This window comes from Empidonax traillii, unplaced genomic scaffold (genome assembly GCF_003031625.1).
Source record: "Empidonax traillii isolate 1590-97213 ecotype Southwest subspecies unplaced genomic scaffold, ASM303162v1 scaffold306:size632451, whole genome shotgun sequence".
NCBI classification, from domain to species: domain Eukaryota; kingdom Metazoa; phylum Chordata; class Aves; order Passeriformes; family Tyrannidae; genus Empidonax; species Empidonax traillii.
In genome coordinates this window covers 601425-615619 of record NW_020955499.1, presented here as the reverse complement: position 1 = coordinate 615619, position 14195 = coordinate 601425, and the positions used below count along the sequence as shown (strand labels likewise).

Sequence of the window (14195 nt, the reverse complement as noted above, 5' to 3'; positions counted from 1 at the left end):
TCCCAGCCTGGCCCGTTCGGTTCCGTTTCTGTGACGTTTCCAAATCCATTTGGACAAACTCTGGCCCAGCTGTTGGGGAGGGAAGGAGAAGAAAGCACAGTAGCCAATATCTCTGATCCAGTTTTTAATTTCTGCTGCTTTTTTTTTTTTTTGTCAGGCCAGGCAGCTGGAGGAGAAGGACAGGGAGCTGAAGAAACACGATGCCTACTACAAAGAGCAGCTGGCTCGGCTCGAGGAGAGGGTAAAGCCTTTTATTTTCCATTTTACGAGGAGTTTTCTGGTCCATTCCTCCCCCTGGTTGTGTTTTACTGTTCAACAGGATGGCTTTTTTAAGGGGGGGAAGGTTAAAACGGTGGCCAGAGGAGGTTTTTTTTTTGTCTGAACTGCTCAGTATTGACAAGATGGGAAGTTTGGTGGTGAGAATATTTTCTTTACTGAGTTCCTCCCGTTTGCAGTGAGATTTCATCAGTCACAGGAGTTACCTCCAAGAGAAATCAAACAGCGGGGTTATTTTATACCAGCACTGATGAAGGGCCAGTGGAAGTGAATAAATGTCACCCACCAGCCTTTAAAATTCCTTGTGGAGGGTGGAAGGACTGAGGGAATTTCTGCTTCCACTGGGTGGAGTTTGGTGATCCCCCCTGAAAGCCGCCAGGACGTGGAGAGTTTGGTGCTAATCCCGAGTTTACACCCCCTTTAAAAAGCCCTTTTTCTCCCAGTGAACCTGGAATTCAAGTGCCCAGAACACCCTGGCAGGCTGTGGGACGTGCTTTAACATATTGCTGTTAACACTCTCCCTCTTTACGGGCTGTTATTTTATGGGATCTTAATTTCAGATAATTACTGCTGTCAGCATTTTCCAGCTCCCAGGCTGCTTGTAACCTCCAGCCTTGAATACATTTCCCTCCTTTCCCCCTCTGCCTCCTTCCTGGGCTTATCTGTTGTTGATTAATTCGGATTTTTGGTTTTGAGAATGATTAACAAGATACATATTCATTTGTGCAGCTTAGCAGGCTGGGAGAGACCCCCTTGTTTTTATGGATTAGGAAGAGGAGCTTGTTGCATGAATTATCAGTGTGTATAATTGCTCTTAATGAATATTTTAAGCAGAGGGCATAGCTGATACCATCTCAGTGCTTTGTCCTGCCTTTTTGAAGATGACATTAATGAAGTCCCATGTTCTTGGCAATGAAAAAGAGTTTGAAAGGATGAGGGGAAATTAGTTTAATGGTTCTAAATCGGTGCATTATTTAAACAGCTACAGATTAAGATCCTTCACAACAAAACCCCACAGAATACCTTCCTCATTCTGAATGAACTGGCTGGTTTTTTGGGTGGGGGGAGGGAAAGCACCTGCAGGTTTCTCAGCCAAACTGGTGTCTTTTGGGGTGGTTTGTACCCGTGCTCTCAGTGTGTGGTGCAAGGAAACCTGGAGTGATTGATGGCAAAGGGTGTGTGATAAAACCAGGGGTCTTGGGAAGCTTTTTCTTTTTACCTTTTGAAGGCCCTGTTCAGAAAGTTAAGGTTTTATTCTTAGTTATTTTTGATGTCAATAGAGGGTTGCTGATGCCAGGGCCTTCTCTTGCTCCTGAGAAGTGAAGGCTTCCAATGTGGAGTTGTGTTTTAATGTGTATAAAAACGTACAAGGGGGGGTAACGACCTTTAAATCACTTTATTTGAGTTCTTCTGGAGTGTCACCCCCCTCTGGTGCTGTGAAATAGGTCAGCTCTGCCACCTCTTGCCCATCTGCCTGGGCTTGGAATTCTCCAGGACCACCAGCAGGTGGTTTGGAATTCATTCCCTGTCTGAATTCCCACACCATGTTGGGTGATGTTTGCTCCGTCTGCAGAGTGGAGCTCTTGTGATACCAAGCCTTGTTTTTGTCACTCTGAATTTTAATTTGGGAGCTAAAAACCCTCTGCTTTGAGTTGTCACCTGGTTTGGTGTCAGGGTGCGAGTGCATCTCTGTCCTACACAAAAAAAAAAAAAGAGTTGTTCCAGCTCTGAAAGGAGGTGAACCCTGAGCTCCTGATGTGACTTGGAGCTTGTTCAGGGGTGTGGAGATCAGGGAGTAGAAACCTGGAGAAGCAGAGGGGTCATGGACTCTGCAGTTCCACCTTCTGCAAGGCTGGGACCTGCAGCCCTCACTGAGGTTCATCTGGGAGCTCCCCAGGCTGGGATTTTTTGGGAAAATCGGGGTGGAAGTAGAGGTTTACCAAAAAAAAAAAGGAAGGCCTGAAAATCACAGAGCGTGGTAAGAGGCTGATTGTTGGTGCCGTGATTTGGGTGGAAGGTGCAGAGTCAGAGCAGGGGGAAGGGCGGAACGGGAGGTGTTGGGGGGGAGCAGTGTCAGGCTGGAGGAACGTGCGGTGTGAGTCTGTCACCTGTGACAGGGGATGCTAATTACATCCTCAGATCATCCTCACATCAAATGAGCACACTCTAAAACCCCTTCAGCTGTGCCTGTGTGGTATTTCTGAGCGTTGCATCACCGGGTGTCAGAGCTCATCTCGATGATTAATTGGCTTTTTGATTACTTAGCTTTTTCAATTAGGAGCTTCTTATTTGTGTTCTTCAGAGCTGCTGAAAAAACAATGCAGACGTTGATAATAAAGGGAGATGACAACAGAACAGATTAGTGTCAGCCCAGCGTGCTCCTTATGGAGAAAATTATCCATATTCAGTGCCAGATGAAGCCTGTCAATTATAAAATATTTCAGTGACTCAGAGAAGATGCTCAACCTTTTTCAGGGCATTAATACAGGACAGAATAACTGTGCACCAGTGACAGCTGCGATGCTAAAACATTAACAGTTCTGTTCTCCAGGGGAATATCTGTTCATAAATTTGGCTCTATGTGCTAAAAACCTTTTGATACTCCCCCAAAACCCGGCGATTCCCCGAACAGCTGCCAGTGTTTCTAGGTCAGGGATAGCACATCAGCTATTAGTTATTACATGTTCCACAGCAGCAAAGCAATATGAGGGAGCCGAACAAAAGGAGGCAAAGAACAGCCTTCCCTGTGCTGTATAAACTGACTGAGATGTGAAGGTGTTATTGAAGTGTTCACACATTAAGCTTTCGAGACAAAATTTGTGTTCTTGGCTGCCCACTTAACGGGCTGATGGTGCTGCTTGGCTGCAGTGAAAGAGCAGAGATGGCAGTGGTGACACCACTGACTCCGTGTGTGCCCAACGCTGTCCTAATTATTTACTTACTGGGCAGTCCCAGACACAAATCCAGGCAGAGAAAAGGATGGAGAGGAGCCCTGGGGAGAAGGGCTTGGGGGTGTTGGTGGAGGAGAAGCTCAACGTGACCCGTTGCAGCTCAGGAACCCCCCCGTGCCCTGGGCTCATCCCACAGTGTGGGCAGCGCTGGAGGAGGGGATTCTCCTCCTCTTCCCTCGTGAGACCCCCCTGCAGAGCTGCCTCCAGCCCTGGGAACAGCATTCCTGAAGGACCTGGAGCTGCTGGAGAGAGTCCAGAGGAGACCCCAGAGCTGCTCCCAGGGCTGGATCCCTCTGCTCTGGAGCCAGGCTGGGACAGCTGGGAATGTTCACCTGGAGAAGAGAAGGATCCAAGGAGACCTGAGAGCCCCTTGCAGGGTCTGAAGGGGCTCCAGGAGAGCTGGAGAGGGACTGGGGACAAGGGATGGAGGGACAGGACACAGGGAATGGCTTCCCAGTGCCAGAGGGCAGAGATAGGTGGGATATGGGAAGGAATTTCTGGCTAGGAGGGTGGGGAGGGGCTGGACTGGATTTCCCAGAGAAGCTGTGGCTGCCCCTGGATCCCTGGAAGCATCCAAGGCCAGGTTGGATCAACCTGGGCTAGTGGGAGGTGTCCCTGCCCGTGGCAGGGGATGGAACTGGCTGGTCTTTAAGGTCCCTTCCATTCCAATCCTTTCTGTGACTCCATGATGATAAAAGGGGGCTTTGGTGGCGTCTTAAACCATTTGATTTTTCTAAAAGAAGGGCAGAGAAAGGAAAGGGAGCAAGGAACATCTGGAGCAGATTGAGCATCTTGTCACCTGGAAGAACAACCCTGTGGCTTTGTTTTCCAGCGTCCTTGGGTGTGTATCCACACACACTCCCACATTTCTGTCCTCTGGTGTCCATGGTTTTGTTCAGCTCCTCCATTTCCATCCTCCCTCCGTTGTCCCACTGGTTTCAGTGCCAGTTCCAAGCCCCAGTGATTTACAGGCTTCAGGAGCATCTTTTCATCTCTGGTGTCCTGAGACCACGTAGCTTGCCCTCGTTTTTTGTCTGTAGAGCAGCTGGGTTCCCTCACCCAGTTGCTTTTGCCTTACTCTGTTTTTTAGCAAAGGAATCGTGACCCTCTCCTGCTTCTCGTTTACGGTTTTGGCATCACACGGGCTCTCAGTGAGGTGTGTCTGTGTGTGCTCTGTCTCTGAGACTGATGTGACTCCCTGGTTCCAATTTCCTTCAGCAATCCCAGCTATTTTCCTGTTGCTCTGCTTCCTAATGCTAATATGCCTCATTAGGAGAATCGTGCCCCAAGTCACGGGAGCAGAAGGAAATTAATTTTAATACACTGCTGTATGACACAACCGCTTAGTTTATCGGTGTGAATGAGCAAGAGACGCATCCCCATATTAATCAGGGTTATTTCTCACTGGAGCCAAGTTTCTGTGCTTGAAGAGTTTCCTAGAAATTCTTGCAGCAAGTGTGTTGAGCAGCCTGTGAATGTGCTGATGGTGGGAGGTGATGGGATTATCCTGGAGAACAGGCCTGATGAGGAGAGGCTGAGGAAGCCTGGGGAGGGGCTCAACCTGGAGGGAAGGAGGATCAGGGGGGACCTTCTGACTCCCTAAAAAATCCATGGAAGGAGGTTGGAGCCAGGGAGGTGTTGGGCTCTGCTCCCAGGGAACAAAGGGCAAGACAAGAGACAACAGCCTTAGGTTGCACCAGGGAAGGTTTAGGTTGGATATCAGGGAAAAATGATGAAACTGGTTTAACCATGTACCAGTTGCTTCCCTGATGCTCCCCTGCCCATTCCCATTCCCACGTGGCCCTGGTGGGGCTGGATTGTCCCTCGTGCAGGGAGATTCCTGCTCCAGGCAGGACTCAGAGCCTGCTCCTAGCCTGAGGATACAGACATTAAAATCAGGGGAATGTGATGTTCACTTATCTGCATCCCCTCTTCCTCCTGACTGAAATGCTCGAGAAGGATTTGCAAATCCTGAGTTCCAGCACTTAATTTGGGGATTCTCCTTCCCCGTGTCAGGCTGTCAAGGAGCATTAACCTTAAGGTAAGATGAGCGCACGGAGCACAAAGCTCTGAGCTGATGGCACATCCTCTCCCAGGTGTTAAATGGTATTATCCGTCCTGCTTGCTGCAGTAAATAGGATTTCGCTATTATGATGTGTCAGGATTTCCAGAGAAATCAAATTTACCAGGCACTAAACTGCCACCCTCGCCGCTGAGCAGCTTTATTCTGGGGATCTTGTGTTCAGCCTAATCCTGTTGGGGGGAAATGCTTATACCAATTGTGTGGGGAAATTATAACTTAATGATCTCCGTTGGAGGCTTAGAATGGCCCTACATGCTCTGCAGTGATAGCCCCAGCGCTCGGGAAGCAGCTTCCGAGCTGGGAATTGGCTTTTTTGGGGGGCTGTTTGGAACCAACAGGAGCTCTCAGGTGCCAACAAAGCGATTTCCGCATTTATTCAGATGCTTCAGAGCCTTGTTTGCCTTTTCAGATCTCAACAGCTAAATAATCAGGAGCTGTTTGCTGGCTTTTTTTTTTTATTTTTTTTTATTTTTGGTAAACTGTACTTTGCAGGATGTAGATGACAGAGGGGGACGACAACCACAAACATTTCCATTCCCTGCGAGGTGTTTTAGTGATGGAAAGGTGGTTTGGTTTTTTTTTTTGTTTGTTTGTTTGTTTCTGTTTGTATTCAGTTATCAGCCTGTTTACTCTTTTGGCTCCCATGACTGTATCAGCCAGGATTTGGTAAGCAGAGCCTGGTTCTGCTCTCACCTGTCGTGTTTGAGAGTTTGTTTTTGCTGCAGCAAACGTGTTTATTCTCCCCATGTTCGTGCTGCATTCCTTCAGTCTTCCAAAGCCAAGGAGCAGGGGATGGAGGTGTTTGGAGGCTCCAGGCTGGATCCAGCAAAGCAGGAAATTGTTTTGCCTTTCCTGAGGTAGGGAAAGCTCAGCAGACCCGGTGTCCTTATTCCCGTGAAGATGTGGAATTACTCCGGCAGTCTCTAAATATCCGTGGTTTGAGAGATAACAGCTCCATCATTCCTATTCTGCTTCTTTTTTTGATAGATTCATGGTGGTTTTGTGGTGTTCCTATCTATCTGGCTGGCTCTGTTTCTCTTTATTTCCCCTCCCTGTATCAAATAAGTATATAAATATATATGCACACGCACACGGGCTGTCAGCGCATTAACTCTATTTCCAAACACTTCTGCCATAGAAGCAATAAAATACATTACAGCTTCCATTTGATGAGTTCCAGCCAGTGTCACAGCAGATCACTGGGAATGAATTGTGTTATTTCTGTGAAGTTTGTGGCATCTTTTTTCCAGCGGATGTTCAGCTGCCACACCGAGTCCTTGCCGCTCTCCCAAATCGCCGCCGCGGGAGAACCTGAGGAGAAAATCAAGATGTATTAATTTCCCGCCTTTGTGCTTGGGCCAAGAGACTTTTCTGTGTCTCAGCTCATGTTCTGCACCGGAGAGATAAAAGCAGGAGTTCATCAGACTTTCCCAGTGCTTTGTATTCCCACGTTGCTCCTGAAAAAAAAAAAAAACCTCCTTTTTGGCGCTGACCGGAGCTTAATGTGAGCATAATAAAGCTGTCAGCCCCGACCTGTGTTCCTGCCAGCATTAGAATATTCCTCTCTTCAAATCCCATTCTGGTTGGTTTTTTTTTTTTAGGGGGAATGGAGCTTTTGTTGAATCGCTTCTTGCCTGGCAGGTGGAGATTAGGAAAACTTGCTCCCAATTCCGGTATCTGAGCCGTGCCCCTGAGTGACAGCCCAGGCTGGAGCCTTCGCCGGAGTCCTGCGTTTAAATCCTCCTCCTCCCTATCTTGCCGAGCCACAATCACAACTCTCCACGATTGCCTTTCATTTTTCCCCTGCTCACAATCTTTTATTTACCGTTTCTGACTAAGCAACTGAGATGTTTGTTATTAAACACACACCTCTCCCATATATTTCCCCCCCCTCCCTCCCCCTAAAAGTTTCGTGTTTGCTGTGAAAAATTCCTGCTCCGGGCTCGTCTTTCACTATCACGTTCCCAGATCAATAGGCAGGCTGAAATGCTGCTTTAATAACAAAATAAGGAGTTGTTCCACGCTGAATAGGAGGTATTGATGTCTCTCTAAATGTTTGTTTATAGATTAGTTTTTCATTCTGGGGGGGTGTGTGTGTCTTTATGGAGAACAAGAGAACCTGAGGTAACTTAATATTCCAGGCTTTTTTCTTCCTCCCCCCTGTGCAGGAAAACTCCTGATCATTTTTAATGTGTTTCAGACAAGTTGTTTGCAGTCTTTTTTTTTTTATTTTTTATTTGTCTGGTGTGAGCAAAGCGAGGGTTTAGGAAGGTTTTTGATTTGTGGTAGTTTTAGTTTGGGGAAGAAGATGACTAATTCCACATTTCTGGTTTCTAAGAGTTTTCAGAGGATCTGGGTGTGATGGAATTCTGGATAACTCAGAGTCCTGGAGCCAAGGAGTGTGTTTCTAGAATCATGGAATGGTGTGGGTTGGAAGGGTCCTTGAAGATCATTGAGTTCCAACCCCCTGCCACGGGCAGGGACACCTTCCACTAGCCCAGGTTGATCCAACCTGGCCTTGGACACTCCCAGGGATCCAGGGGCAGCCACAGCTTCTCTGGGAAATCCAGTCCAGCCCCTCCCCACCCTCCCAACCAGCAATTCCTTCCCAATATCCCATCTAACCCTCTGGCACTGGGAAGCCATTCCCTGTGTCGTGTCCCTCCATCCCTTGTCCCCAGTCCCTCTCCAGCTCTCCTGGAGCCCCTTCAGGCCCTGCAAGGGGCTCTCAGGTCTCCCTGGATCCTTCTCTTCTCCAGGATGAACATTCCCAGCTGTCCCAGCCTGGCTGCAGAGCAGAGGGATCCAGCCCTGGGAGCAGCTCTGGGGTCTCCTCTGGACTCTCTCCAGCAGCTCCACGTCCTCCTGCTGTTCTCCAGGGCTGGTGTGATCTTTGAAGACTTTTCAGATATGCTGTGCAGTTTTCTTCCTGTACCTTTCCTGCACTGGGGTGCCTCCCTAACCCATCATCATTCTTACAGCTCTTTTTTCCCGAGCAGCTTCTGGTTTTCTACATTTTTCTTGCATCCCTCACCGGAACCGACTGTTGATATTTTCCCTCCTCTTTTCCTGTATTTCATCAGGCTTTTTGGCCTAAAATGCTATTTGAAACTCACCCTCAAGTGCCCCTTTTTTGCCCTTAGGATGCCCCAGTGTTGTTTCCTACAGAGTTCTGGCACTGATGTTCCCTCGAGGTGTTTTTTGGAGGTGCAGTTGCGCTGTCTGAGTCGTGCAGGGGTACTGGGAGAGGTGGAAGAGACTTTGATTGGAAATGAGGATGTTCAGAACCTGTTAAATTCAAACTCTTGCAGATTTTGGGAGTTAATGGGGGATTTACAGACCAGAGAAATGGAAACAATATTTGTCAGGAATTGGCTGTTTGTACAGAGCTTTGTGTTTATCTGAGCATCATGTAGGTTTGGAAAGATGATTTATTTCAAAACCCCATTTCTCCTCCTGCAGCTTTTAAATTCCTTCTGCTTTAGCTGCATTTTTTTTTAACTTTTCCTCAGTGACAGAATTATCATTATCAGCACCTACTGCCCTCCTCCTGTCCTTTAAGAACAGGAATTTATTCACAGTTCTCTGATAACTGCTCGTCATTGATCATTATTTTCCTCTGAGTGTTTCAATCTGCGTTCAAGTCACTTGGCTCCCGGTGCTTGGGAAGTCTGGACACATTTTCCTGTTATTCCTAGGAATTCCTCTCACTTTTCTGAATACAGATATATCCAAGATAAACCTTCCAGTGTTGCCTCAACCCCTCAGTGACAGTGCCCGCTCTGGGTTTGTGTGTTTTCATCTGCCCTTTCCCCCTTCCCCTCCTCGAGGGACAAAGAAAAGGATCACGAGAGGGAATTTTGGAATCGAGGAAAAACGGAACAAACTGAAGGAATTTGTCAGCTGAGTGTTAAAAAACGGTGTTTATCTCTTTGCATAGGGTATGGCAAACTGCTTTAACATATGGGGAGTTAATGAATAAGCAGCTTTTGCCTCAACTGGGTCTGTTCCCTCCTCCCACCATCTTCCCATCAGGAGCTGAAGTTTGGGAATAAATCCTGGACTAAGTTAACTCTGTATTAAAGCAACAGTCAGTAAGGGAGTCTGCTGGATTTCTCTGTGGTGGTAACATATTTAGAAAATGCTGCAACTCTTGAATTGAACCCCCTGAGAAGTAAAAACACTGAATTTTTAGGATACCTTCTAGAGGGTGTACTGTCTCATATTATATGGAAAACATTCCCCGGGAATAATCCCTTAGCCTGTTTCAGCTTCCTCAGAATCTGATAGAAACATTTTCCCTTAAACTTGTCTATTATTTTAATACGCTCATACTTTCCTAAATACCCCTGTAATTTTAATTTTAATATTGGAAGGGGCAGGGGTGGAGTCCCCATCCCTGGAGGGATTTCAAATCCACTTTGGGGACATGAGGCAGTGGATTGTTGGACTCCATGATCTTAAAGGCCTTTTCCAAGCTAAAAGATTCTCTGATGAGCTGAAAACACCCCCCTTTCTGCCTAAGCGTTGGTTAGTCGTTTGTCCCATTAGAAAACAATAATGTTTATGTGAAACGGTGCCACCTTTTATTTATTTTGGTAAATAGTCTTGTCAGTCTCAAGGCTGAAATCCTGGAATCACAGAAATAGCCTTCCTGGGCTCATTTTCACTGCTGTCACTCTGAGTGATATTTTAATTTTTTTCCTCTCCCCCTGAAAATACTTCAGTCCTGCGACCAATAGATAAATTAGGAAATGCTGCAGAATGTTCCTATTTGCCAGCACAATAAATGCAGAGCCCAATAAATGTCCCCTTCCGTCAGGAGCAGGCGTCTAATGAGTAAATGATGGGGAAAAGGAATTTGGGAAATAAACGATCAATCCCATCTGAGCCGGCAAACCATTTCTGAACAACTCGGCCTTTGGTGGGAGAGAGCCCAGGGGAGCTGCTGGGACGTGGAACCCTTCCCATCTGGGTGGATTTTGGGCTGCTGGTTTAGGTTTGGGAAGAAACAGCCGAGATTCTGACCCGGCTTTTTGCTGGTTCAACATTTTGTGGGTTGGTTACAAGGAAAAGAAAAAGGCGGTGGATTTAATCCTTGTTTCCACAGTTCAAGCACAGAAAATGCTGGTTTTTTGGGGAAAACTTTGTGTAAAGCCCTACAGAGAAAGGAAAGCAGATCTACCAGCTTTTTATGCCATTATTTGTGGCCCAGATCTCACCTTCAACCTGGCTTTGACACAGGAGGGAAAGTTGAAGTGTTTTGGGTTTTTTTTTCCCTGCGTTGAGAATTCAATACAGAAATGCAAAATTCTGTATTTTCCTGTATTCTGTGGAACTCCTCAGAAACTAAAATAGCAACTGTTTGAGGAGGAACCTCAAATTGAAGATGACCAGGAGGGTTTGTAGGAAGAAAACTGGAGAAAATAGGAGAGGAGAGAGAGAGAAAAATCGATTGGACTCGGTGACAAGCCCTGTGACAGCTTCTTTCCAGCCAAGGTTCTGCTTTAAGGAGCAAAACCAATTTGTCTTGGGCATTACCCACATTCCTTAAAAATCCCCGACTCCCCCTTCCTCCAGGAGGAGTTTCTGTGTTTGTGAGATCCTCCCTGGGGAAAATAACGCGTCATTTTTACGTGGATGCTTCCAAGGTGGACCTTTCTTGTTCCCATAAGCGTGTCAGGGAGAATTAAAAGTTCCCTCACCTCACACCTTTGGAACTAAGAACGTTTCTGTCTCAGAGCTGGGATTTTTCAATGCACTGAGCCTCAAAAGGCCGTTCCTTTGGAAATATGGGGAGATAATCATGTGTTCGAAAGGAGGAGATGCTCTCCTGCCACTGGAAATCTTATTTTTTTTTCACTCCCCATGCCAGACAGTTCAACCCTTTGTGGGCCCTAATCCCACAGGAGTATTATGGATTTATGCACAGGAAAGCACCAAAACAGAGCTGTAGTAATTAGGAAGCAGATTCAAATGAACCATAGCAGAGGAGTTCAAACATAAGCCGAATTCTCAGGAAAAAAAATAATTATAATGGTTTTAAAAGTCCTGCCTTAATTAAATTATACTATTTTTGGTATCTGGTGCCGCTTTAATCCGGTTCAAAGATCTTTTTCAGAAGTTACTGTTTATGTATTTATCCCTCATAAAGCCCAAAGATACTCCTTGTCCCACAGACCGAGTGTTTTTTTTTTTGCTGTTTGATCCCATATGTATTTTTTAAAGCATTGCAGATAATTGTTGCTCTGTGCCAGCTCACACCGCTGAGTTCATGCCAAGCTGCTTATGGATTTCAGGAATTCGTGGAATCGTGGAATCACAGAGTGGTTTGGGTTGGAGGGACCTTAAAGATCATCTCATTCCACCCCCTGCCACAGGCAGGGACACTCCCACTCTCCCAGGTTGCTCCAACCTGGCCTTGGACGCTTCCAGGGATCCAGGGGCAGCCACAGTTTCTTTGGGAACCTGTCCTAGTGCCTCGGAAAATTCACCTGTTTTTTTTTAATTGCCTCGCTTTCTCCAAGCAAGGGAAGAACGATGTAATCATCAAAATATATTCTAGAGAGCGAATCCTCTGATAAATTGTATAAATATAGGAGATATCACACCATTTATTGCCTGGAGAAACGAGTGGAAATGTGCCACCTTTTCCATTAACCGCTTTATTCCGCGGCATGCCTGGAAATGTGAAGGCGTGATTCTGATTTATTTGCTCATTTCTGGCATCACTTGCCTGGCGAGCGTCCACCTCAGTGGCCTTTTTGAACAGATCTCACCTTTTAGGGCAGGAAATGGTTGGGTTTCGTGTGGGGCCGTCGCCGTTTGGGGCGCGTTCCTGTTTAGTGCAGCGAAACAGGTCACAGAACTATCTACAAGAGACCGCTCTGGATCGTGGGGAGGGATATCTCGCGCATCAGTTTTCGGCAAACCCTTCTTTGTGGGATTCAGAGTGGCCTTAGGGGCTGGATGCATGCCTGGCTTTTGGGATTACAACAATAATACAGAGATTTTGGCTCCTTTTTCTCATCCCCGTCTCCCGCTGGGTTTCGGTTTCAAGAGCTTTGTGTTCCGCTGGAAACTTTTGAGGTGAACACGAAACGATGGGGTTTGGGAGCTCTGGGGTTCTGTGAGGTATAGGAAGGGGATGGGATTCTGCCCCTCTGCCCCCTCAGGTGAGACCCCCCTGCAGAGCTGTCCCAGCCCTGGGAACAACATTCCTGAAGGACACAGAGCTGCTGGAGAGAGTCCAGAGGAGGCCCCGGAGCTGCTCCCAGGGCTGGATCCCTCTGCTCTGGAGCCAGGCTGGGACAGCTGGGGGGATCACCTGGAGAAGAGAAGGATCCAGGGAGACCTGAGAGCCCCTTGCAGGGCCTAAAGGGGCTCCAGGAGAGCTGGAGAGGGATTTGGGATGTGGGGTGGAGGGACAGGACACAGGGAATGGCTTCCCAGTGCCAGAGGGCAGGGACAGGTGGGAGATTGGGAAGGAATTGCTGTCTGGGAGGGCGGGGAGGGGCTGGACTGGATTTGCCAGAGAAGCTGTGGCTGCCCCTGGATCCCTGGGAGTGTCCCAGGCCAGGCTGGAACAACCTGGGATAGTGGAAGGTGTCCCTGCCCATGGCTCCAGGTGGAACATGATGTTGTGGAAGGTCTTTTCAAACCCAAACCACTCTGTGATTTTATAAGGAGGAAAAAAACCTTATTTTGGAATAGAGGAAGAGCCGCAGTCTGAAATCAGAGCTCCAGCAGCTCCTTTTCCGGGGAGTTCCACTCCTGCCCTGCGTGTCAGACTGAAAATCTCTGTTATCCTCACTCGAAACACCTTGCTGTGGTTTCCTGCAGCTGAATCTGTTCCACTTGCTGTGTTTATGGGAAAAACCGTTGATATCCTTGCTGTCCTGTCCCTTTAACAGCAGTGCAGTATTTTTTGGTTCAGCACTTCCTGATCGTTCCCTGCCAACCAAAGACGCCCTGCGAAGTGAGCGCAGCCCAGACTGTATTCATGGCACATTTCAAACAGCTTTCACGAGCCTCCTTCCTTCTGAAGAGTTTGCTGCTGCTGCTGCTGTCACTTAATTTTTTTGAGGCTTTCTCTAATTACGTGTTTAAAATGTTGTGCAGAATGCTCATGGCTTGGGGAACTCCTGCCACCGAGCAGGAGGAGCAAACCCAAAATAAGGCTGTTTATGGGTGAGGTGAATTACTGGATAATAGTGGAGGTTGGACTTGAATTTGTCAGAAGATGTGGAGAAGTTTTGCTTTTGTTTTTTTTTTTTCTTAAATGCTTTTTGAACAGCAGAAAATGACCCTTTTTAAATTCAGAAAACTTCGGTGAATTTTGTTCTTGGAATTGTTGCCGTGAACTGACGGGACAGATGATTTCGGATACTTGTAAAATTGAAAGAACTTCATAAAAACCTGAGAAATCCTCACAAGGGCCGTGCTTTTGTACTGGAAAATCGGGTGTAAATTGCTCTGTGTGTTTGCACCATGCAGTGGGTGGAATATTTTTGAAGTGGGAGTTCTACCTGTGGTTGATAGAAGGATTTAGTGGCAATATTTGAGGGGACATCTGATGTGTTTTTACTGGACTAACTGAGTCAGTTAAAAGTTTTTAGACACATGAACCTATTTTCATGAGTTTGCTGACAGCGTTTTACTTCTCCTCCTGTCCAGGCTTTAAGAATTTGAAGATTTGGGTAAATGGGAAGTTCCCCTTCCACAAATACAATTCCTGGTGGCGTCACCCGTAGGGCAGAGGTTTAATATGAAGTGGAATCATCCTTGGAGGTGTTCAGGTCTCACCTGGACAAGGCCCTGAGTAACTTGGTCTGGTTGGACCTGCTTTGAGCTGGAGCCTTGGAACAGCTAATTGCCCAATTCAG

At 47.0% G+C, this 14195-nt stretch overlaps 1 protein-coding gene across 1 annotated transcript in view; it reads left to right on the top strand.

Annotated features, from left to right (window-relative positions):
• Positions 1-14195, top strand: part of LOC114061023 (MICOS complex subunit Mic19-like) — a 53242-nt gene that overhangs the window by 1085 nt on the left and 37962 nt on the right. Inside the window, exon 2 of the mRNA XM_027891005.1 lies at positions 158-241. Within this exon, the coding sequence (XP_027746806.1) occupies positions 158-241 (84 nt within the window). The remainder of the gene's footprint in view (positions 1-157; positions 242-14195) is intronic.